The sequence below is a fragment of the Pseudonaja textilis genome, chromosome 1, assembly GCF_049901715.1.
Source record: "Pseudonaja textilis isolate UNSWEBS1 chromosome 1, rPseTex1.2, whole genome shotgun sequence".
In the NCBI taxonomy this organism is placed as follows: domain Eukaryota; kingdom Metazoa; phylum Chordata; class Lepidosauria; order Squamata; family Elapidae; genus Pseudonaja; species Pseudonaja textilis.
The window spans coordinates 142188689-142214079 of record NC_141990.1 but is presented as its reverse complement, the minus strand read 5'-3'; the positions used below and the strand labels follow the sequence as shown (position 1 = coordinate 142214079).

The 25391-nt window shown below is 40.8% G+C and overlaps 1 protein-coding gene across 3 annotated transcripts in view; it reads left to right on the top strand.

The window, feature by feature from the left end:
• ATP7B (ATPase copper transporting beta) overlaps positions 1-25391 on the top strand; it is a 43126-nt gene extending 17735 nt beyond the window's left edge. For 2 of the 3 annotated variants that reach the window (XM_087918118.1, XM_087918129.1), the window contains exons 12-21: positions 913-1047; positions 3304-3498; positions 10608-10793; positions 12245-12446; positions 13700-13840; positions 15717-15859; positions 17042-17245; positions 17348-17465; positions 18574-18676; positions 22130-25391. In XM_087918118.1, coding sequence (XP_087774244.1) covers positions 913-1047; positions 3304-3498; positions 10608-10793; positions 12245-12446; positions 13700-13840; positions 15717-15859; positions 17042-17245; positions 17348-17465; positions 18574-18676; positions 22130-22379 — 1677 coding nt within the window. In that variant the 3' untranslated portion in view covers positions 22380-25391. The remainder of the gene's footprint in view (positions 1-912; positions 1048-3303; positions 3499-10607; positions 10794-12244; positions 12447-13699; positions 13841-15716; positions 15860-17041; positions 17246-17347; positions 17466-18573; positions 18677-22129) is intronic. The other variant, XM_026710395.2, reaches the window with a different exon arrangement.

Here is a 25391-nt window from a genome sequence, read left to right as displayed (position 1 = left end):
GGAGGCCTGAGAAGCAGCTGAAACGCTGCCGGACATCCACGCCGATGCCGCCCGCCTGCTGACCCAGGTAAGGGAGGGGTAAGGGAGCCCTCCGTGCTCCACAGTGTTAGGAGCGGCTGATGGTGAGGCATAGCTGCCCGCCGGGCACTCCTAATGGCAAGTTCCCCCCGCCTTCCCCCCACCAATTTCGCATGTTTTAAACTAGGCCTAAATTTGGGGGGAGGGGCTTAATTTCATTTTATGCCTAGAAAACATGCTGGGTCTTCCTACTGGGGGGGGCGTATTGTTGGAGAAACACGGTAGGAAACCGCAGAAGTCCATTATGAACCGTAGTGGTGCAGTGGTTAGAATGCAGTATTGCAGGCTATTTCTGCTGATTTCTGGCCACCAGCAGTTTGGCAATTCAATCCTGACCAGCTCAAGGATGACTCATTCTTCCGAGGTGGGTACAATGAGGACCCAGATTTTTGGGGGCAATATGCTGACTCTGTAAGCCGCTTAGAGAGGGCTATAAAGCACTGTGAAACAGTATGTAAATCTAAGCGCTAGTGCTTATTGCTATTACTGCAGAAAGATAATGTGCAGTTGCAGCTGCTGGGCCAGGGACCTTGTCATCACAGAACAATTGATTGAAACACCTTCTATAGATTGCTTTTGTCCTTAGAGTCCTGAACATGCTTCGATAGAAATAAATCCTCTTGTTTCAATAGCAAGCTAAAAGCATTTCTTCAGTGCTTTCAAGAGACAAATTTCAGTTAATTCACTAATGACATTTTAATCAGAGGTGAGAGATATGGGTAAAATCTGTATTTCTTTCAACCAGACGCATTTGTAAAATACTGAATTTGATAAGTGTATGTATTTTTTTTAATATTGCGCACTCATAAGGATCTATTTTTTTCTGATTGGCAGGCACCCATCCAGCAACTAGCTGACAGATTTAGTGGTTATTTTGTTCCATTTATCATAATAATTTCAACAGCAACCCTGGTAGCATGGATTGTAATTGGATTTATAGAGTTTGATGTTGTACTGAAATATTTTTCTGTAAGTACTGTTTATTTAATTATTGTAATTACTTAGATCATACTATTCCACATAATTTTTAAAGTGGCCTCAACCAATGGTGGGATTCAAAATTTTTTACTACCAGTTCTGTGGGCATGGCTTGAGGGAGCATGGCAGGGGAAGAATACTATAAAATCTCCAGTCAGAGGTGGTTCTCCAAACTACTCAAATTTTCCACTACTGGTTCTCCAGAACTGGTCAGAACCTGCTGAATACCACCTCTGCCTTCAACATGCATTAGTAAGAATTACAAGTGAACAATAGCAACTGATAACTTTTCAGGGAGACTACCTACGGGAGTCTATAGGGTGTCCTATATTCTCCTCATATGGTATATAAATATGTTGAGAATAGCCAAGAAGAATTAGGTAGAAAAGAACCACTCAGAGGTTTGTACACCTGTTTGTATATGTGTACATGCTTCTGTCTTTCTTTTGCAATTATTCAAAAATATTTTTGCACACTTGGGCATATACCTTTAAGATCCCAGGAAACCCAATTCAGTGATTCCAGATTCAGTATGAAATCCAGGACCCAGACAATTGTCAAATTTATCTATTAAATTTGAAAAGGCATTTTCAGATGGTTTTTCTTTTTTTTATATTGATTTTCAATGCAGTTTCTTTGGGTATGTCTAGTTTAATGAAAAGAAGGATTAGGGGAGACATGATAGCAATGTTCCAATATCTCAGGGGCTGCCACAAAAAAGAGAGAGTCAAGTTATTCTCCAAAGCACCTGAGCGCAGGACAAGTAGCAATGGATGGAAACTAATCAAGGAGAGAAGCAACCTTAGAACTAAGGATAAATTTCCTGACAATCAGAACAATTAATCAGTGGAACAACTTACCTCCAGAAGTTGTGAATGCTCCAACACTGGAAGTTTTTAAAAAGATGTTGGATAACCAGGGGTGGGTTTCTACCAGTTGGCACCTATTGGCTTAGAACCGGTTGCTAACATTCTAAGCAGTTTGGAGAACCGGTTGTTAGAAGAAATTATTGGCCTAATCCTGTAAGGAAGGCAACATTCTGGGGTTGCTTACAGAAACTGCCTCTCCATTAACCCTTATTACATTCTTGGCAAGACTGGACTTCCTGTCTCAGGAACGTCTCTGGAGTTTTTTTCCCCTCCTTTGCTGGTACTTTGCTTGTGTGGAGTGACCATTCAAAGTTACAATGGCACTGAAAAAAGTGACTTATGACTACTTTTCACACTTACGACTGTTGCAGCATCCCCAGTCATGAGAGGCCAGGCGAGGAGATGCATGCCTCGATGTGAGTAATGTTGAGTTGGCCATGCCCAGCCAGTCACATTACCACCAAGCCAGGCCCACCAACTAAGCCACACCCACAGAACTGCTTGTTAAAAAAATTGAATCCCACACCTGTGGGTAACCATTTGTCTGAAGTGGTATAGGGTTTCCTGCTTAAGCAGGGGGTTGGACTAGAAGACCTCCAAGGTCCCTTCCAACTCCATTATTCTATTCTATTCTATTCTATTCTACTATTCCTCTAGGAATCAAAAAGAGGAGAAAGGCAAATGGGTTTCTTGAGATCTTAGCTATCTCATTTGAGAAAGGAATGCAGAACAATTCATTTGAACATTTTTTTACTTCTACCCATTTGTTGTAGCATCTCAGTGTCAGGACATGCATTTGTTCTTTTTCTCTCACATTAATATAGCGAACAAATATTACTATGTGAATTAATCTGATCAATAGACAAATATTATTTGGACAAAAGCTGATGTTTTTATTCTACTGTTACTTTATACAGTTACAGAGCCTTGTTTAGTTTGGGTTGCCAGAGAGAACAGAAGTCATGACATTAAACAGGATGATCTTTCGAAATTTGTCATCTTACAATATTTTAGGTTTTAAATTTGTGATCTTCAAATACCCCAACTGCTGCTTTAAAAAACAGCAACTGATAAGCAGGATAATTAAAGACTGGAACAAAGTGGAAATGATTAGATTTAAGTACTAGAGAAGAAAATGTATACTGACCAGGCAATTAAATACAATTGATAGATGATTTTTATATGGAGGAGTACAGTACTATGAAAGCAGCTTCAACTTAAATTGGTAGAGCGACTAAATTTTTGCATATAATGATTTATCTTCAAAAACAGAGCACAAAGATATGTGAGAGCATATTTGTGCATAATGATGTTAATATAAAAGATTGCCAATAACTAGATATCTCTTGAAAATAAATATTTCTTGCTTTCTTTCTAGCATCACAACAAAAACATCTCAAAAGCGGAAATTATCCTACGGTTTGCCTTCCAGACTTCCATCACAGTGCTATGCATTGCATGTCCTTGTTCTTTGGGCCTGGCTACTCCAACTGCTGTGATGGTGGGCACTGGAGTTGCTGCTCAGAATGGTATTCTAATCAAAGGTGGGAAACCCCTGGAAATGGCACACAAGGTTAATATTAATTTATGACTATTAGTCCTAAACTGGAAGCAATCTATTGTGACTTCTGCCACTGTCTTTTTAAACAAACCAGAAAGCAGGCTTCCTGTGTGTTCCTTTGCATACTACTGATTAGTAGTCACTAAAATGCTTTCTGAGGTGATTAATTGCTGTCTTAATGGCCAGCTTAATTGACATGTCCAGAATTAAAGTTTTACATAGGGAATAGTTCCAGGTTTTGGTCTTCAGAGAGAGAAATAGTTATTCTGCTCCCGTCCTTTGGTTTAGCACTCAAGGACCAAAATGTGAAATTTTGTCAGAACTAAAGATTGATTTGCATTTATGACATTAGCAGATCTGTCAAATAATATTACTAATGGCGCTAACAAAGTCGGATACTTCTTCGAGGAAGGTTGGGACAAACTGTTTTTGTAGGTAGCCAAGAAACCCCCATGGATATGTCAATGAGTCAAGTTTGACTTGAAAGAGACTTTACCTAACAAAACATGAAAAACTGAGAATTTACTAAATAAATTGCTCAACATTGAAAGAGGAACAGTAACTTAACATTTTGAAAATAGGTCAATTTGTGTGCTTCAAAAAATTAGATTAATTATAATTAATTAATTACTAATTAAGATGGCACATTTACCATCCATACAAATGTTGAAAGGCTGGAAAATGCCTTTCTTCTAAGGGTTCGGTTTTCCTGCTGGGAGTGCTCCAGTATAAGGACACAGACAGAGACAACTACTTGGAAGCAGGTTCCTTTAATTTTCAGGAAGGCAAGAGATAGCAAGAAGTCTGCGTTCCTGGGGCTAGCCAGCTTTGTGTAATAAACTCCTGATTTTTATACCTTTTCTCCTTTTGTGTGTGAGTGCTTGTGTTTGTATTTCTTAATGTTTTAAATCCTGTCAGGGGGTTGTCTTCATTTCCGTCAGAGGGTAAACTCTGCGGGGTGGTTTGATTGGATTATCAGTTTCATCCTAATGTTTTCTTATATTTGTTTGGTGGCAATCTCCTGTCTGCTATGTGTCTTTTGTCTATTTGTTTTGCTGATTTGGCATGACCTTTTGTTTGTAAGGGATTTCTTTTTCTTGTTTCCCCAGCTTTCTTAATTACTTGGCTTTTGTCTAGGGGGCTTCTTTCAATACCTTTTATCAAATCTCTTTTCCTATGCAAGTTTGCTTTTATGGCTAGCCTGATGTTCCCCTCGCATTTTTCCTGCTTGGGTGTCACCCCTGTCCTGGTGAAGTTCCCTTTCCACAATCCTTCATTTTTATTTTTATTTTTTAAAGGTGGTCTCTGATTGAATGTCTGGGTATACTTGTTATTTGTGATCAATCTGGATCATTATCATAGCTGCCTGTCTCCCCTTTAATTTTCTCTTTTGAGAGGGAATACAGGCCTTTAGGCAGCTAAGGCAGGGTGGTATGCATCGACAGAGGCAACACATGAGGGCTCCAAAGACACAAATGGTGACTGTGGTTGTTATAAGGATTTTGAGCCAATGGAAATCTGGCATCCATGAGAAGAGCCATGAAAAGTCCAGGAATGATTGCTCCTGACCAACATTCTGAGATAGCTCTTTCAGGTGGTGGATGTCCCTCCCTACGAGTTCTGAGGTTTCGTCCAGATTGAGGCAACACATCCCTTGGAATGTTTCGCAGCCATAGTTATGCTTCAAGAGAAGGAAGCCTATTGCTGCCCAATTCTCCAAGGTGGCTTCTCTGACCTCCCTCAGTTCTCTGTTAAGGGCATCCAGGGCATGGGAGGTCAAATTCAAGCTTTTTTGCCAGGGTACATGCTAGTCTATTCAAATTTTTAGAATTTCGCTCTGCCAATCCAGGTACCCCTACCAAGGATATTGCCAATGAGATGTATTCTGTTTTTTGTGGGAGGGGAGACTTTGGAATCACAGTCTGAGTCTAGGGTTTGGAAGGCTCTCCTGTGTCGTCTCTGTAGGGATGGCATAAGCATGGTTAACCTTCCCAAGGTGCAGGGGCCATTTGTGGCATTTGCAGGAAGGTATGAGAAGGCTTTTAAGCCACAAAGGGAAAAACCATCCTGGTGGGAGCTTCAGGTAACTATATGAAAACGATATGGTCTCTGTATAGTTGCATTTTAATTCTGTGTTGCTAAGACTGGTGCATTCTGTGACCCTAGGTGTGCTGCACCCAGTAACATTATGATTTCCCTCCTGCTAAGCAAAAGTTCTCTTGCTAAACATTCCCATATGTTTTCCTTTCTCTGGGATAAGCTTTGGTTCCAGGAACGCAGTTGCTTGTGTTACAAATGTTACAATTATTACAGATAATAATAATAATACATAGAATATATTGCATTTCATTTTCCCCATTGCTTGATTCCTTTTCTTCCTTCCTCCCCCTCCTCTTTTTTTTTTTCTAATAGCAATGTAAAAAAAATGTAAAAGGTCAAGTATCAAAAAATTATGAGTAAGGTATGGTTAAAGTCCTTTTGTTAACAAAAAAAATACGATGAAAAAGGTTTAAAAAGGAAAAAATGGAGAAGGTGAGACAAAATTAAAAAAAAAATAGTTTATAACTCAGCACCTGAGAGTCCAGTTTTGTGTAATGCAACCTTTGCACTTGGTTCCTCACAGTGGTGTGGTTCAACAGTGTTGAAGAATGCTGCAAGCGTCCATTGATCTGTGTCCCGATCTTTCTTGAGTTTGATGGGTGGGATTGATTGTGGTGGAGTTTGGCTATGGTCTATGACTGCTGGCTTTGCATGTGTCCAATGTAGCCAAAAGTCTCATTCTGCAAACCTTTATGGCGGTGTGTGTAGTCAGTAAAACTTGGTAGGGTCCTTTCCACCTGGGTTGTAGAGGGGAGGTTCTGGTGAAGAACTTGATCCAATCACCCAATCTCCTGGCTCATATGGATGCAGGGCTTCTTCCAGGGGTAAGGTCTGTGTCAGCGCACTCTGGGTCCAGAGGGTCTGTAGTCTCTTTTGCAGGGCTGTAAGATAAGAAGAGAACCCTATCCCCCTATCTAAGCAAAGAGAATGAGGATCTAGGCTGAGAATGAGGATCCTAGTAGGGCATGGGGGTGGGGGTGACCAAAAAGGATCTCAAAGAGGGGGGAAATACCTATATCTTGTCTTGGTCTGGTTCTGAAATAAAAGAGGGCAATTGGGAGCACTTGTGGCCAGGAGAGGTGTGTCTCCTTTAAGTAGTCCCACTTCTGATGTGTCCCAGCCCCATAAGGAGGGTGGTAGGCTTTTTAAATCCTCATGAAGCTCCATGTTGCTGGTTATCAGCATGATTGTTTTGTGCGAGCGTTTTCCTGGGATTTCTAATTGCAGCCCCTGTTTGCCACATGTTATGGTAGCTCCCATTTTACAGAGGAGATCCCTTCCTAATAGGGATAGTGGCGACTGGGGGCAAATAGTGAATGCATGGTCTATTGTGAAAGGTCCTAATTCTACTGGTATGTTGTGGGTAAATTCTACAGGGATTATTTTCCCCCCCACTCCCATTATGTTATCCCGAGCCCCTTCAGCCACTGAAGCTTTATATGGTGGTTCAGTAATGAGGAGGTGGCTCCAGTGTCAACTAAGCAATTGTATTTCTTTCCTCCTATAAGAATGGTTACGATGGGTTCCCCTTCTGGGCCATTTTCTAGGGGGATAGCCAGCCTGTTAAAGGTAGCCATGAATTCAGTGCTTTCATTGTCATGTTCTAGTCAAGAAGGGGGTAAATCTTGTTCTCTCCTTTGCTCCCATTGATGTCTATTGTTATTATTTTTTGGAGGAAAGGGAGCACTGGGTGGTGCCTGGTGACTGAAACTTTGTTGCTCAGTGTAATGGGCTGGATTATTGGCTGGCCTCATGTTCCTAGGTGGTGGGTGATACCGGTTGCAGGGGGGTGTTGCCTACATTGCTTGCTGAAATGACCTTCCTGTCTGCACCTATAACAATGCTGACATTTGCCTTGCGACCATGCTGCTTTATCGCAATGCTAGCATTTCTTTGAATTATAGGGGGTTTTACCTGGCGTTTGTCTGGCATCATGTTTCATTACAGCAAACATTTTAAAGTCTTCCTGTCTTTCTACTCATCTCTTTCTATCTTTCTCTTCCTCTTTCAGCTTGTCTCTTTGATCATAGACAAAGTTAGCAATCCTGCGCAACTCTGCTATGTCTAAGGGGTTGGGCAGTTAGAGATGAAGCGGTGGAAATGTTCTTTAATATCTAAGGTGGACTGATCCACGAAGGTTGAAGCTAAAATCCTTTGGTCCTTCAGGCAGCTAAGGTCTAGGTGGGCATATGCAGTAGCTGCTTCTGACAAGTGGACCCAAAAGGCATCAGGGTTTTCCTTTTCCCTTTGTGTTGTTTCTTTTGAAATTCAGACTAGTTTAAAAGTTTTTTTTTCTTATTTCCTCTAGACCTTCTAGTAAATTATCTTTTGCTCTAGTGTATTTGTCCCATTGATTGGTATCATTATAGTCCCAGTCAGGGCGATGTACTGGCCATGCAATGCGGGCTGGGGCTGCCTGATCAGGGATAGTTGGTGGTTTGGCTATTTGGTCTGTTTTTTTTTTCCCAAACAATTTTAATAGTTCGTCTTTCATTAGAAAGACTTGTAACAGCAGAGTCATGTCACCCCAGGATGGATTATAGCTGTCTATGATAGATTTCAGGGTTTTAATAACTGTTTGAGGATCAGCCCTGAAAGCTGGGGTATCCTTTTTCCAGATGACTAGGTCAGAGGCAGAGAAGGGAGTGTGGGTAAAAACATATTCTAGTTGTCCCCTATTTCTGCCTGGCACTGGCTTGCTTAAAGGGGGAGCCATAATCTGTGCCTCAGTATTCTCTTCCCTGAAATGGGTTTCAGGCTTTTCTTTCTTTTTTTATTTTTCTCAGTCAGGTCTTTGGACCTAACAATTTCAGCCCAGCAGTACCAATAGGGTATTTGGCTGGTCTTAATGCATGTTCTAAGTGCTTTCAGGGTTTTATAATCTAAAGTACCACTATCAGGCCAAATTTGTCTACCCATGTCATCTCGCAATAAAGCCCACTTTTTGCTAGCCCACTTTTTGCAAATTCTTTTCACTTCCTTTCTATTCATTCCATTTAGGACAGGCACTTGCCTTTTGTCCCAAGCCTCAAGTAATTTATCCAAGGGGGTCTCTTCCATTGCCCTCGAGCTACAACTTCCCATATTCCCTACCTGATGTGGGGATTACTTTGGTTTAGCCGGGCTCCCGCCGTCAGTTTTCAGACAAAAAAGATCTGGAAAGGACTCCGGTTTCCCTACACACGGAGTACGGGCCCCTCTCGTAGGGAAACTCCGCCGTCAGTTTTAAGACCCCCTAAAAACGGGATCTTGGAGGACCGTCTGCCCCCTAGCAGCACGGTACGGGCCCCTTCCTACACTCCCGTCAGTTTTCAGATCTCCCTTAAAGGTGGGGATCTGGAAGGACCTGCTCTGCTTTGTAAGGCAAACTATTTCCAATTTTGTTTGCCAGCAGCCGGTATGGGCCCCTTCTAAATGCACAGGGCTTTACTTGCAGGATGCACTGGGACTATTTATTCTGCTTTCTATTTATTTCCCAACAACAGTTCCTTTCTCAGCCCACTCGGTTTTTCTTACGTCCTTCAGAAGGACTCACACTCTGTGATTACCCCTTGCGTTCCCAAATCCAGCCGGTCACAGCTTGTTGGAGCTAGCAGCTGGCTGGGGTGCAGCTGGCAATCACAGAGGAGGTGAGGTCCCACTGTTTCAGCAGAGAAACCCACAATCACACACCTGGTACACTCACGCTTCCACTCCCCTCCCTAGTAAGATTATAAATTTGAAGTGGTACTCACCTGCTTTCAAGCAGCTGTTGAGCAGAAAAGCCCAAGGACTCCCTTTACTACCCTTATGCCTTCCGGGCTGGGTCCGTGGATGTTTTCCCTGGACAAAGAAGGTCCATGCCGGCTGGGTTTGGATCTGCGGGCCCGGTCCGGTGGCAGGGTGGGCTGGAAAACCTTCATGGTCGCCAATTGTTGAAAGGCTGGAAAATGCCTTTCTTCTAAGGGTTCGGTTTTCCTGCTGGGAGTGCTCCAGTATAAGGACACAGACAGAGACAACTACATGGAAGCAGGTTCCTTTAATTTTCAGGAAGGCAAGAGATAGCAAGAAGTCTGCGCTCCTGGGGCTAGCCAGCTTTGTGTAATAAACTCCTGATTTTTATACCTTTTCTCCTTTTGTGTGTGAGTGCTTGTGTTTGTATTTCTTAATGTTTTAAATCCTGTCAGGGGTTGTCTTCATTTCCGTCAGAGGGTAAACTCTGGGGTGGTTTGATTGGATTATCAGTTTCATCCTAATGTTTTCTTATATTTGTTTGGTGGCAATCTCCTGTCTGCTATGTGTCTTTTGTCTATTTGTTTTGCTGATTTGGCATGACCTTTTGTTTGTAAGGGATTTCTTTTTCTTGTTTCCCTAGCTTTCTTAATTACTTGGCTTTTTTCTAGGGGGCTTCTTTCAATACCTTTTATCAAATCTCTTTTCCTACGCAAGTTTGCTTTTATGGCTAGCCTGATGTTCCCCTCGCATTTTTCCTGCTTGGGTGTCACCCCTGTCCTGGTGAAGTTTCCTTTCCACACAAAGAAGCACCTTTCCCAAGAAAGAAAGAAGGTACTATCCTGCCAAAGCCTCGGACTACTTTTCTTACAATATGCCCTATCCTATGAGCAAGCCAGTGGTGGTATTCTACTGGTTCAACTACCAGCCGAACTGGTAGTTTTGATAATCATCTGTGAGCGAATTGGTTTGCTCCAATGATCAGCTGCTGGGCCCTCCCACCGGCCCCGTCTCTCTACTGACTTTTATTTCCTGCTTTTCAACCTCAGCTGCTTTGCACGGAACAACCGATTGCCACGCGTCAGTTGTTTTACACACAGGGCTTGCAGCAGAAGATGAATTGCAAAACCTGCGCATGCGCAAAGTATGTGTTTGGTGAGTGCGCGAAGTGCGCTTGCTCACACCGAACCGATAGGAAAACTGTTTGAAACCCACCACTGGAACAAGCCTATCCTCTCTGTTACGAAGCAACTATACTTTGGATGTTTCAAATTAGCAAAGCCATCACTTGTCAGTGTGATTTCTTCCAGGTGAAGACAGTGATGTTTGATAAAACCGGAACCCTGACTTACGGTGTTCCCAGAGTCATGCGCGTTCTGTTGCTAGGAGACACAGAAGCTACCCTGCCTCTGAAGAAGTTCCTTGTTCTTGTTGGCACTGCCGAAGCCAGCAGTGAGCATCCTTTAGGAATGGCTGTCACTCGGTATTGCAAAGAGGTACGTTCTTTTCACTGACATTCAGCCCTGCTTTGGGTAGGAATTTCTGTCTTGGCATTTAACAAGCTCTAAAATGGTTCAATTGTTAAATCTTATATAAAACACAAGTCGCCTTAAATATCTTGAATGAGACCGAAGAAACTGCACTGATGTCTTATAGTGACAATAAATATCAGAAAATTGAACAGTTTAGAGAACAGAAAGTTAGGAAGTGAGATGGAAAGTTAGGAAGTGAGATCCCTAACTCTTTTGGGAAAAATGGCAGTTCTTTTTCCTAGGATTGGTTTCTTCAGAGTCAGCACCACTGCTTTTTTTTGGAATTTTTTTTATTGTTTTTTTAAGACAAACATAGACAAACAAAACCTAAAAACATCAAGCCATCTTCCATATATATATACATACAGTGCGTCGGTTGGTTTACAAATTGTTTTGTGCTTCCATTTCGTAGTCTTCAGTTACAATTACATTGTATATATTCTCATATTTTCAATCAAATATTAAATACATTATCATTGTTAATCAATCATTGGACTATACTATTATTCATTCATGTTTTACGAAATAATCCATATTTTACTTAATTTGTTTTATGACAGTTCATATTATCATCTCAAATCTATCCTACAATAATTTGGTAGGTATAATAAGAAAAAAAAATACGTCTTTATGCCACTACTTGAGGAATCTCCCTTCTTAGGGCCAGATCATTGTCACTCCTAAGCTGAGTGGAGCTAGGACCATGTGCATCACAGGGAACCCCTTGGATATGAACTCCCACCCAATTCCTGTTTGGTTGGCTCAGGATAATAGCCTGAAAGTAGAGGGACTTCAGTATTTGAAGGGACAAAGCTGCCAAACTTGATCTAAAATGGAGTGATGAAAGTTCTCTAAAAAAGACAGAATCAGAGTTCCCAGTATCCCTTGCTATTGGCTATCCGGGCTGGGTTACCAAGTGTTGCACTTCAATAACCTCATAAGGGCCATAATTTCGTAGTACTGTCAAACAGACCTAAGCAAGGTAAATTTCCCTCAAAACTATAGCTACTTTTTTTAAAAAAAAAGAAAAGGACTAATTTGTTTTGAGGGAACTCATGACATTTCAGCCAAGTTCGGAATATCTGTGACAAACTCTTTTATTTTTCATTGTAAAACATTCTTCAAGCCAGTTTTTAGTACTGATTTGGCTTAAAATTGAGGTAGTATAGTGAGAGACATAATTTGAATTTAAAGTACACTTAATTTTGTACATGTTTTTCAAGTTTAAATTTGGGGAAACTATTATTCCAGAAAATAGATACATATATTAACTTCAGGCACTTTTTACATTCACATCCTCACCATTTCAAAAGAGCTTTTTGAAAACTTCTTATGGTTTTAAGTGTTTCTATTTATGAATGGCAATGAAGCATTTTGCTGCTTCAAACTGATGTTTAAAATACATATTTTTGCAGGAACTTGGCAGAGAGATCCTTGGATACTGTAAAGATTTTCAGACAGTTCCTGGATGTGGAATAAGCTGTAACGTTAGCAGCATTGAAACCTTATTGGGTGATGAGATTGAGCAGAATATGACCAGTCTCAGCCCTCATATTGATGACTTTGATAAAGGTGTTAAAGATCAGATTCCACTCCCCAAAGAAAGAGGTAAGCAAGGTGCTGTTTATAAATGGAGGTTTGCTTAAGGAATTACCTGTTACAGTATGTCCAAACAGCTCACGTTGGCTATGTTCCTAGTTGAAGACATTAAAGCAATTTTCAAATGCTCTGCCAGTCAAAGGGTATTGTACAGCTGTGCCATCTTTCCTTCCTGATTTCATATTTTCTGGTAAGGAGAAATATGGAAGTGGTGGGAAAACAGGTCAAGATTACATATTGTTTCTTAGGGTGTGTTTTTTTAAAATGAAGATGACTTCATAAAAGCCTCCAAATGATATTTTTTTAAAAGCTTGGCAAATAGAGTGTTCTGATCAGTTTAGGAGCTTCAAATTTAGCAAGCAACAGGGCACTGGTGAAAAGAAGACCAAAAGGAACACTGATTTAGATTTAGTAAATCACCTAATTGATAATAGATGGTGTTTAGAGAAGTTGTTGTAAAAATCTTAGGGTTAGTTGTATTCATCCTAAATCTTTCTAAAGTCTATAGGAAACAGGTTTTTTCCCAAAAAAGATTGGAGTAATTTGAACACCGAATAAGACAGAGGGAAAAATAAATGGATGAATATTCCTAAATGAAATATCTCCAGCTTCTCCAAATTGAAATGCTGAGCAGCCTGGGCAAATACAACCAAGTCTGAAGAGTTGTTGCAATTTCACATTTTTGCCCCAGTACAGAAAAAACATCAAACTGTCCAGTTTGAAGAAAGCAAAACTCCACTGTCACCCATTGTTTGTTAGGCAAGGTAGACACCCAGGACAATGATTATCTTAACACCAGTGTATCTGTAATGTTCAAAGTGAAAGAAGTTTGTCTTAGCCTGGTCTGAATTGTCTGATTATAAGCACTCCATTCTGTATCACAGTTCCCTTTTGACTTGCAGTCAAAAGTCCTTTCTTCCCTCTGGATTTCAGTTTTTCTTAGTTCCTAGTTGCTCATAGTGCCTTTTGAAAAAAATATTTGCTTTCTATACTCTTTCCTATCTAATTTTAATAATTACCAAGCAGTAAAGGGATCTTATACAAATCTAGTTCCAGAACATTGTACTTCTCATAACATGTTGAAAGTTTTGAAGAATATTTTGAATTGGCTTACCAAGACATAAATTGATATATTTTATCATACTTCAGTTATATAGACTGATACCTATTATGTAAACAGGTTGGAATATAAGTTATTAAGAAAGCATTCCCTGTAGCTTATAAAAATCTTTTTCTTAATTCTCACAGTTCTGCATTTTTATATATGACAGGTGCTGCAATCTCTCATTCAGTATTGATTGGGAATCGGGAATGGATGAGACGGAATGGTCTACATATCTCCAGTGACATTCATGAGGCCATGAGAGACCATGAAATGAAAGGACACACAGCAATTCTGGTGGCCATAAATGGTAGGCTAACCCATCAGGATTAGAGGAAGATACGTCTTGACTTCTGAAAAATGTGGAAAGCCATGCTACTGGAATATTGTTCAGTTCTGTAACTAAAAATCCAAATTAAGAAGCAATTGTATTTTAACCCCTTTCCCTGTGCTAGCGCCCTCAAGATGCATTCAACATTAGTTCCCTAATTCTTTCTGCTAATATCACCATTGGGTATGCTGGATGGAGAATTACAGAAGATAAAAACCAGCACCTCCAGAGGATACTAGGGTAGGGAAGGTTACAGTATGGAGTGCCGCAGTCCTCACTCAATGATTGTTTGTTCAGTGATGACTTGAAATTATAACAGTGCTGAACAAAGGGACTTATGAGCTGTGTTCAAAGTTACAGCTATTGCAACACCCCCCACGATCACATGATTGCAATCTATGCACTTCATACTTAAAATGGATTGTCAAACACCCCGCAAACACTCTCATTTGCAATCTTCCTTGCCAGCGTCTTGCCAGAAAGTCAAGGGAAGGTCACAAGGTGCTGTTGCCTGGCTGGTTCCTTAGGGAATGGTTGAAAATGGTCCGTCCTGAAGACTTTTTTCAGCCAGCCCCTTTAAGAGGGAAAGACCCGCTTAACAAAGGAACTGTGCCCTGCATGGGGTCGAATCAATCTGTCAGGCAATGTTTTTGCTCTCATATGGGCTGGCTGAGGAATCGTTCTGCACACCGAATGGGAAAAAAACACCTCTGCTGGGCCAGCTAAACAGAGCTTGGATCCCAAAGACCCAAGGCCAATTCAGAGCTTGGATCCCAAAGACCCAAGGCCAATTCAGTCTATCCAGGGAAGGGATTTCCTTCACCCAGTAAAAGAGCTGCCTGCCTTTCTTTGACAGGCAGGCTCTTTTAGTCTCTTTGTGGAACAGAAGTCCTTCCCTGTCCATGGAGATTCTCAATCTTCCAGGTGATGGTTGTCCCAAAGCTGCTTTTTCCAAAAGGCAATGGGACTCCCTTGTTTCTTTTTGTCTCTGAAAACACTTCGCTTATCATTCAAGAAGCCTCTTCAGTCGTAACTGAAGAAGCTTCTTGGATGAGAAGTGAAACATTTTCAAAGGAAAAAAAAACAAACTAATAAGTCCAGTTGCCTTTTGGAAAAAAAACCTCCTTTCTTTGGATCTTTCTAAGCCCTGTTCAGCCTGCCCTCAGAAATAGTTTTCTTCTACGCACAGAATGAAAGAGCTACCTGGAAACACCGATTCTCAGAGCCTTTGGAGTGTCCTCCTCTGGAATCCACCTCTTTCATTAGCTTTCTTCTCCTCTCCAGAGCCTCAGTGTTCTGAAGGTCTGAGGCTCCGAGACTTTACGAAGGCCAGCTTCACTAGCCTCTTTCTCTCCAAAGGAGAAAATGCTAACAATTGACATCGTTCTCATGATGGTTCAGAAGCCCCTTCTCCAATTTGGAGGAGTTTTCCAAACCATGGTGAGAATCTGCAGGATGGAGCATGGCCACAGGAACATACATAGACCCTGGTGTAGTGGGGCAAGAGAGGATCCCTGCGCTGGTAGAACCAGCCAGCAGCCAGCTGGCAGGTTTCCATATATACCAACGGGTATTGGGCCTTCCGGGGTTTCCCCATCCTGAGATACCTCTGTGTAGTTGCTGAATGACTTATTTGGTCACTTAACAACTGTAACAGGGAGAGCTTAGATTGCAGTCGTTGAGCAAGGCCACAGGTGAATAATATAGATATAGAATAATCATAAAAACGTACAACCAAAATTCCAGGCTCAATGTTGATTTCAAGTCAAGGACTATTTATAGCTTCCCAGAGAAGTCATAAGACACAGATCTTATAAATGTAAGTAAAGATATGGTTTTGTTGTTGTTGTTGTAGGTGCACTTTGTGGCATGATGGCAATAGCAGACACAGTCAAGCCAGAGGCTGTCTTAGCAATGCACATATTGCAGAATATGGGTGTGGATGTGGTGCTTATTACAGGAGACAATAGGAAAACAGCCAAAGCAATTGCAACTCAGGTATGGTTCCTTGTCAAAAAGGTATGCAAGAGAATTATTCACCTTTGTTGGGCTCATTGAATGGGTGCTGAATTGGAAGGTAACCACTCCTTTCATATTTCTTGGGGGTTCTTACAACATACAAAACTGATTTGCATTCTACAAAATTGATCCAGTGTGACATCAAAATTGGATTCTACCATTAACAGGCTGAATGGTTCATTGAAAAGAAACAAAGAATACTGGCCCCGAGTGGAATAAAATTGAGAGGGTGTACAATGCAATCATTAAAAATATACAATAGTTCTTTATCTGACTGTTCCTCAGGATAAGTCAGGAATATAACATATGTTCCCTCCCAATCTTTTGCCAAGAGGTTCTGCGAGGCATGGTAGAAGCTGACTCATTAAGGTTTGTTACTTCGTGAGAATTTAAATCCAACTATGCTGTCTAGCCTATCAATCTAAGCTAAGGACATGCAACCCGGTATTCTGAAGATGTTTTAGAGTTTGCTTCCCATCACTTCTAGATAGTACCGCAACGGCAAGTTTGTAAGGATTCTAATTAAAAAAAATTATGAGGGCCCAGATTGATAATTCCTAGTCCAGATAAAAGGTTCTATCAGTAATCTTTCCAAAAACTAGTCAGAGAAACCTAGAAGCTAAGTATAAACTCTTTGTGTAAATGGCAGCTCTGGAATGGGGTATTTCCTTCATACCTAAAATTACCAGATTTCTAAAAAGAATGCAGCAATCCAGTACTGTACAGTGTCTAAATCTGAGTACTGAATTGTCCCTAGCATCCTTGTTTTATGGTTCTTAGTGGAACTTTCTGAGCATGTGATAATATTTTTATAGCAAAGTGTAAGCATTGCCTCTTACAGATCTGTATCTTTTATAGTGCTTTATTTCTGTCTTTTCTCATCCACCCAAAGCTTTTGAGAAACTAACGCCTTTCCTATTTTCTGAAAAAGGTTGAATATTTGGAAGTAAGTTGGCTTTATGCCAGCAGCGGGTTTAGGGATGGTATGCTGCTGAAAATGTCAACTCTTGCCTTCACATTTCTCTGCTATTTTTGAAAATAGATGCCAGACTAGATGGTTTAGAAGAGCACTTGACCTGTTTTAATGTGTTTTTCTTCCAAGAGACATTCTATTTCATAAAAGTACATGGATTCAAACAAGAAGTGTTTTTCTATACCTAGGTTGGGATCAGAAAAGTATATGCTGAGGTTCTTCCATCTCACAAAGTAGCCAAAGTCCAGGAGCTCCAAACCTCTGGAAGAACAGTTGCCATGGTTGGAGACGGGGTCAATGACTCACCAGCACTGGCCCAGGCTGATGTCGGCATTGCCATTGGGACAGGGACAGATGTCGCCATTGAAGCAGCCGATGTTGTGCTGATTCATGTGAGCTTACAAAATGTAAAGTGATGAGGCGGGAGGGAGAGTTTCCTAGGACTTTTTGAGAAGTTGGGACAAAATAAAATCCCCCCCTTTTTTTCTATACAGAATAATTTGCTTGATGTAGTTGCGAGTATCCATCTATCCAGGAAGACAGTGCGGAGAATCCAAATAAACCTAATCCTGGCCTTAATATACAATCTCATTGGCATACCTATAGCAGCAGGTAAATTATTCATACTAGGATTCTCAATGGGTTGGTGGAAGGTAAGTAAGAGATTTCTTATTTGTTTAAAAACTTCACACTGGGATTGTTTTTCCTGCTCTTAAGCGCTGCCGTGTAACGTTATGTCTATAATCAATTATTTGAAAGCAGAGGAAGGAGATAGAAAAATGTAAGTGAGGGAAACCCATATCCCAAGAGGCTTTTGATTTTGCTGAGTGCTTAAAAAGGAAAATGCACTGTGGTGAAAAAGCTTTTGGCTTAATAATATACCCTTCAGCAGCCTCACTGTGGTGCTGCCTAAGCAGTTGGGTTTTAATGTCAAAAATATTCTAATTTGTATAGTTTTTGCTGATCTTATTTGATGATGATGACTAGGACTTTGTGGAAGTGGAAATCCAGTGACTCAGGAAGACCAACAAATTGGCTGATGTGAAGTCCTTCTAAGCATGGAATACCAGTTGTGAGCTCCAGTTGTACTGAACTGATGTTATTCTGAGCATGTAAAATAGAAATCGAACAATAAATTTGTGGTAGAAAAAAATACACAAATACCAAAAGTAATTCCATTTTGTAGTAAACTCCTCAGCTTTGAACAGGCAGGTGATAGGAAAATGATTTAAGACTAAATTCTGCATTCCTAAGAGTTGCTTGCATATAATTTTACAAGGTAGTTCTCGACTTATGTCCACAACTGAGCCCAAGATTTCTGTTGTTAAGTGAGACATTTATTAAATGAATTTTGTCCCATTTTGCAACTTTCCTTGCCACAGTTGTTAAATGAATCACTGTAGTTGATAAGTCGGTAACCCGGTTGTTAAGTGAATCTGGCTTCCCCATTGACTTTGCTTGTCAGAAGGTTGCAAAAGGGGGATCACATGACCCCGGCCAGGATGCTACAACAGTCATAAGTATGAACCAGTTGCCAAGCATTTGAATTTTGATCACATGATCATGGAGATGCTACAAAGGTTGTAAGTAGTGAAAAGCGGTCGTAAGTCACTTTTTTCAGTGCCATTGAAACTTTGAATGGTCACTAAACAAACTGTTGTAAGTTGAGAATTACCTGTGTTTAGTCAATATTCTAATTCTGGTCTATTTTTTGTGTCAGGAGTATTTATGCCTTTAGGACTTGTGCTACAGCCATGGATGGGTTCAGCTGCAATGGCCGCATCTTCGATATCCGTGTTGCTCTCCTCCCTGCAGCTAAAATGGTAGGTCATCTCCCAGTCCTGAATTAATATGCTCTGCCCAAAGTCATCAAGTAGAATTGGAGTTTCCTTTTCCTAAAACTTTAAATCTAGGCTACTAGTCGTAATCAAGGTGGGTGATGCCTTTCTTCTACCTCTGCCCAGCATCATGCTGGAACTTTCTCAATAAGTTTGCTTGAAGAGGACTGGCAACGTCTAAACATCGGCCACAGCTGCAGTGGCTACTCTGGTTCTAAAAAAAATATTGAGCAAATGCTGTCAACTACAGATAGTTTTCAACTTATAACTACAATTGGAACCGGAATTTTGATTATGTTGTGGTGGCAGTGGTGGTGTTCAGCAGGTTCTGACCCATTCTGGAGAACCGGTAGTGGAAATTTTGAGTAGTTTGGAGAACCAGCAAATCCCACCTCTGACTGGAGATTTTATAGTATCCTTCCCCTGCCACGCCCATCAAGCTACGCCCACAGAACCGGTAGTAAAAAAAATTGAATCCCACCACTGTGTGGTGGCCATAAGTCGAGGCATCCTCTTGACTGGACTACATTTTGTAATAATTTTTGCAGCAGTTGTTAAGTGAATCATGCAGTCGTATGTTTAAATCCATTCTCTTGAATGGGCACTTTTGGTGACAAATTGGCAAAAAAAATCCCAGAAACTAATTAAAAAAACTTGCAGTCACATATGATTGCAGGACTACCATTGCAATCAGTTTTAAATTTGAGCCGGTTGCCAAGTGCCTGAAATGTGTTTATCTGAGCATGGGGTGGGGGTTGGGGTAACATTTTATGATAAAGAAATGCTTTGTGAGCTGTAATGCACCCTTGGAAGGCCATCTTAACTCCAAATGCTCATTAAACGACTGGCCGTAAGTTGAGAAGTAATTTTGCCACTTGACATGTTGGTGCAAGACAGGATAATATTGGTGATAATGCAGATGGCGGCTACTGCATTCACTTTACTTGAGGTTTTTCACAAATTAAGTGGTCAGCAATCCCAAATCAAGACATGGATCAATTAACACTTTAAGAGCTCTTCTCGGTAGACAAAGCCAGTCCTTTGAACGGTCACTAAATGAACTGTTGTTAGTCAAGGATTACCTGTTTGAACCAGTTGCCAAGCACCTGAATTTCGATCACATGGCCATGGGGATGCTGCAACAGTTGTGTGAAAAACAGTCATGAGTCACTTTTTTCAGTGCCGTTGTAACTTTGCACGGTCACTAAATGAACTGTTGTAAGTTGAGGACCACCTATACTAATATTTGCTAGATATCCAACTGTGCTTCTATTTTGTGTGTATGTGTGTATGTGTATGTATGTGTGTGTATATATATATATATATATATATATGGATCTTTGGTTGTTCGGGTTTTCTCCCGCGTAAGATTCAAAGTGTCTAGGCAACGTTTCGATGAAGTCTCATTCATCATCATCAGGCCTCTGTCTTTATAAAAGAAGCCTTTTTTGACAGCCATCCAAAACAAATACAACCCCCCAAGCACATCCTAGATCTGACCAACCACTGCCTATCCAATACATACTTCACCTACAATGGACAAAAATACAAACAAATAGAAGGAGCACCCATGGATCACCCTCTCACCTGTCATCGCAAACCTCTACATGGAACACTTTGAAGCACAAGCTCTAGAAAAATACGACCACAAACCCAAACTCTGGCTCAGATACGTAGATGACACCTTCATAATCTGGCCACATGGGAAAGAAAAACTAAACAAGTTCCTCACACACCTCAACAGCCTACACCCCAAGATACAATTCACCATGGAAACAGAAACCAACAATCAACTTCCTTCCTAGATGTCTTGGTATACAAAAGATCCAATGGCTCCCTAGGACACACCATCTACCAAAAGAAAACACATACAAACCGCTATCTACATGCACTCTCACACCACCACCCAGCACAGATCAATTCCGTAGCCAAAACACTCATCTCCAGAACAAAATGCTTAGCCGATGAACAACACCAAAAAGCCGAACTACACACCCTCACCAACGTATTTACAGCCAATGGATTCCAAAGACACAAGATTACCCACCTAATCCAAAAGAAACCCCAACCAAAATCCAAGACAGAGAACAAGAAAACGGCAAAGCCCTCCTCCCATATATAAAAGGCACTACAGACAGAATCAGCAAGATCCTCCAAAAACACAATATTAAAACAGCATTCTGCACAAACAGAAAAATATCCACCATCCTAAGAAACCCCAAAGACAGAGTCGAATTAGAAAACCAAGGAGTATACGAAATCCCTGCACTGCCTGCCCTGCCACATACATTGGACAGACTAACAGAAGAATTAGTGCACGCATTGAAGAACATAAGAACTCAATCAAAAAGAAGAAACGACCTCTTCCCTGGTCCAACACCTCAAAGCCACAGGACATAAAATTAACTTTAAAAATACCAGAACTATTGCCAAAACCGAACACTTCAACAGCAGAATAATCAGAGAAGCCATAGAAATAGAAAACGCCCACACAGCATGAACAAACGAGATGACACCTCCCGCCTCCCAGCCATTTGGAAACCCGCCTCATGAACAGACGAATACCTGCAACCTCACCACTGCCCACTCCAAACCCCTCCGAGCCATACATGAAGCAAGCCGACACCAACTATGGAGATGCAGCGCGACCTCGAACACGAAGCCGGGCAGCAAGAAATCCAGCCAATCAGAACACGGCCAACCCCCAACCAATCAAAACACAGCCAGGCCCCCACCAATGAGAAGACACCCCCACCCAATCAGAACACAGCCAAGCCCCCACCCATTCAAATCCCACCCCACTGACAGTTAGAAAGAAAAAGCAGCTGCAACTCACATCACTCTGAAAAGCAAGAGCCAAAGACAGAGGCCTGATGATGATGAATGAGACTTCATCGAAACGCTGCTAGACACTTTGAGACAGCTGGAGAAAACCGAACAACCAAAGATCCACATAAATTCGAGAACCTCAGAAAACAAATATATATATATATATATATATATATATATGTTTTCTGAGGTTCTCGGTATTTATATGTAGATCTTTGTTGTTCGGGTTTTCTCCCGCGTAAGATTCGAAGTATCTAGGCAACGTTTCGATGAAGTCTCATTCATCATCTTCAGGCTTCTGTCTCCAGCTCTGTGCTTCTCAGAGTAATATGTATATGTATACATATGTATATGTATATATGTATAGTGTGAACATTATAGATGAACACAATACAGAAGCCTGATGATGGCAGATGAGATTCTGCCGAAACGTTGCTACAACTTTAAAAGCACAACTACTATGACATGGGAAAATACCCAAACAAAGCTGAATGCCATACATACATACATACATACATACATACATACGTGCGTGCGTATGTGTGTGTGTGTATGTGCATATATATGTGTGTGTGTATATATGTTTTTTATTGTGTTCTATTTCCATAGTTACAAGAAAACAGTCCTGGAAAAATATGAAGCTGAGGCTCAAGGCTGCATGAAGCCACTGACTCCCTCTCAAGTTAGCGTTCTTATTGGAATGGATGATCAGAGACAAAAACCTCCCAAATTAGCCACCTGGGACAATATCAATCAAGTGCCTCTTTGTTCCCTGACTTCAGACGTAGCGCCAGAAGACTTGGAGGATGGAACAGACAAATGGTCACTACTCACCAACAATCAGGATGAATATATTTAAAGGATATTATAGCAGCAGTTTTCAAGGAAGGGACTAAGAGAGGCTTAAAGTTCTGTTTCTGGAGCATCTACAGAGAAGTGTATTTGGGGTGCACTGTGTGGTGCCTGTTTTCTATCAGAATGGAGGAGTGTACCTTCAGCTGATCCTGGTGGCTCCTGGATTAGGACAGGGGCTAATTATAACGTGTATCAAAGAAACGAGCAGTATTTGCATTTCATTACCATTGCCTGCAGGGTGCTTAGATCTGGCCCACGGGCCCACTGTGGAAGCAGCAAAGGACCAGCCCATGGTGCCTCTGCCAGCCAAGCTCCGTTTTCAGCTGCAGCAGCCTGCTGCAGTCCTCTGCCAGTGAAAACGGAGCTCGGGAGGGCCAGGCTCCATTTTTGCTGGCAAAGTGCTCAGGCTGCCACAGGCACCCCCACACACAAGTGACGTTGAGCTGGCCACGCCCACCCTGGCCATTACCCCCTGCCACCGCAAGGTCAAACACAACCCCGATGCGGCCCTCAGTGAAATTGTGTTTGACACCCCTGAAGTAATATCAGAAAAACCATATTCTCCTAAAGGTCAGAATAAGATTGTTGAAATGAGTGAGCAGGCTGGTTGTACTTCAGGATAAGCATATTTTTTAGGGTATGCTGTATTTTCATTTTCTGCAGTCTGTTTTTACGGCAGAGAGAAACCTTCAAGCTTATTCATATCATGTGCATTTTATAATATTGGATCAAGCAGCGCATGGAAAGCTTTTCTGTGTATTTTGTTTCCTCTTAATGATGCTGAATCCCAAATTCCATAAAAAGGCAAATGTTTCTTAATTTTTAGAACGCAACAAAAGTACTGTTAGGCATGCCAGTTCCATAAACATTCTAATAAGAATTTATATTTATCTTGTTTTAATATTGGAATCAGAGCAGTACCTCAAATGTTGAAAAATAGACTTGGAAGTTTTTTTTAAAAAAATCACAATTAAGCAAATTGCAGTAAATCATTCTTTTTCCTACATGAAATTAAAAAACCAACTTTGTATAATCGTTTGAAAATAATTATTTACAATCTATTAATTTCTTTTATAATTTCATCCAATTGTTTATTGCACTTCATGGAGTTTAGTTATTGTGGGTATATAACTGTAGCGTCTTATCTTAAAAAATAAATCCACATTTGCCATTTACGAAATCCACACGCTTTCAGAAGTCAGAGAGGGAAGGAATAAATATGTGTAATGAATCTGTCTCTAAGCGAAGATGGATCAGAAATCTTCATAAATCATGAAAGCTTTTGTATAATAGCAAACGCTGCGAGGGTTGAAACTTGGAATGTGAAAAGGGACAAGGAGCTGAAATCATTGCTTCGCCATGAAAGTCTGTGCTGCATTTAGTCAATTGGAATTTATCTCAAAATTGCCAAAGTTGCCCAGTGTGTAAGGCTCAGTGATGATGAATTGTGGAATTTTATATTCCAGAAATGGCATATTTAACTCCAGTGATTCCATCATCAAGAAATCTCCATAAACAGGGAATAGAGATCTATGCTTCCATGGATGATCTTTCCCAGCAGCATAAGGGGAACGTTGCAAAAAAGAATGAGAGCCCCCTGAAATTGCGGCTCTTCTTCATACTACTGTAGTTCACTAGTTGTTTCAAGGGAAATACTAATACCACTCTATAAAGCCTTAGTAAGACCACACCTAGAGTACTGCATCCAGTTTCGTTCACCACATTACAAAAAATATGTTGAGACTCTAGAAAAAGTACAGAGAAAAGCAACCAGGATGATTAGGGGACTGGAGGCTAAAACATACAAGGAACGGTTGTAGGAACTGGGCTTGACTAGTCTAGTAAAGAGGAGGACCAGGGGAGACATGATAGCAGTCTTCCAATATTTGAGGGGCTGCCACAGGGAGGAAGGGGTCAAGCTATTTTCTAAAGCACCCGAAGGCCAGACAAGGAATAATGGACGGAAACTGAACAAGGAGAGATTTAACCTAGAAACAAGGAGAAACTTTCTGACAGTGAGAACAATCAACCAATGGAACAGCTTGCCCTCAGAAATTGTGGGAGCGCCATCACTTGAGACTTTCAAGAAGAGATTGGACTGCCATTTGTCAGAAATGGTGTAGGGTCTCCCGCTTGGGTGGGGAGTTGGACTAGATGACCTATAAGGTCCCTTCCAACTCTGTTATCTGCTTCACTTCATCTATTGCATTGTAGCTTACTGAAGAAACTTCAAAATTAGCCTGAAAATAACATTTTCATTCCTCTGTGAAATTCTCATTCAAACTGTTGTAGCTGCAATCCTGCACTTGTGGTCAGCTTAAATTCATAGTCCATGAAGAAATAGTCACAAGATCATTCTTAGGCCCCTATGAAATGGCTTGGATAATCTGCAGGTGCATACTAGAAAAAGAAATGTGTTATATTTGCATCTTCCCTAAGGAGTTTCTCTAGCTTTAAAAACTGAAGACTCTGAGAAGCATCTAATTTAACTTTTCTTAGTACAAACCAGGAAAATAACAAAAATATTTGTTGGGTCAGTTATTTTTGTTGCTAAGCCTTGTTCAACTATACCTCAGGATTGTGACATGTCTTCAAACCAAAGCAAATAGGTTACATTAAGAAGACGTTTGCTTCCCCCTGCTGGTTTTTTCTTTAAATATGTTATAATTTAATATTGGCTGGGTGTTTACTGGAGGCAGGGATAACATTGGTTTCTGTATTCAACAAGAAGTGTAACTTGGAAGCAGCCAAACTGCAGCTTTCCAGATATTGTCTATTAAAATTCTCTGTAGTACAGCTCAGAGTCTGGAAGGCAGGAAGTGAAGTTCTCTATGATCTGGCAAGTTCTAAAAACTTTGTGGACATTATCTTTTTCAGAATTACAATTTCCTGGTTATGAATGTTTTGTATGGCTACTTCCATAAAAATTCTACAACCAAAAAGTACCCCACAACAATAACTGAGAACTGAGATATACCGATGAAAACATTATAAAAGCAATGTAGAGAGCATATTT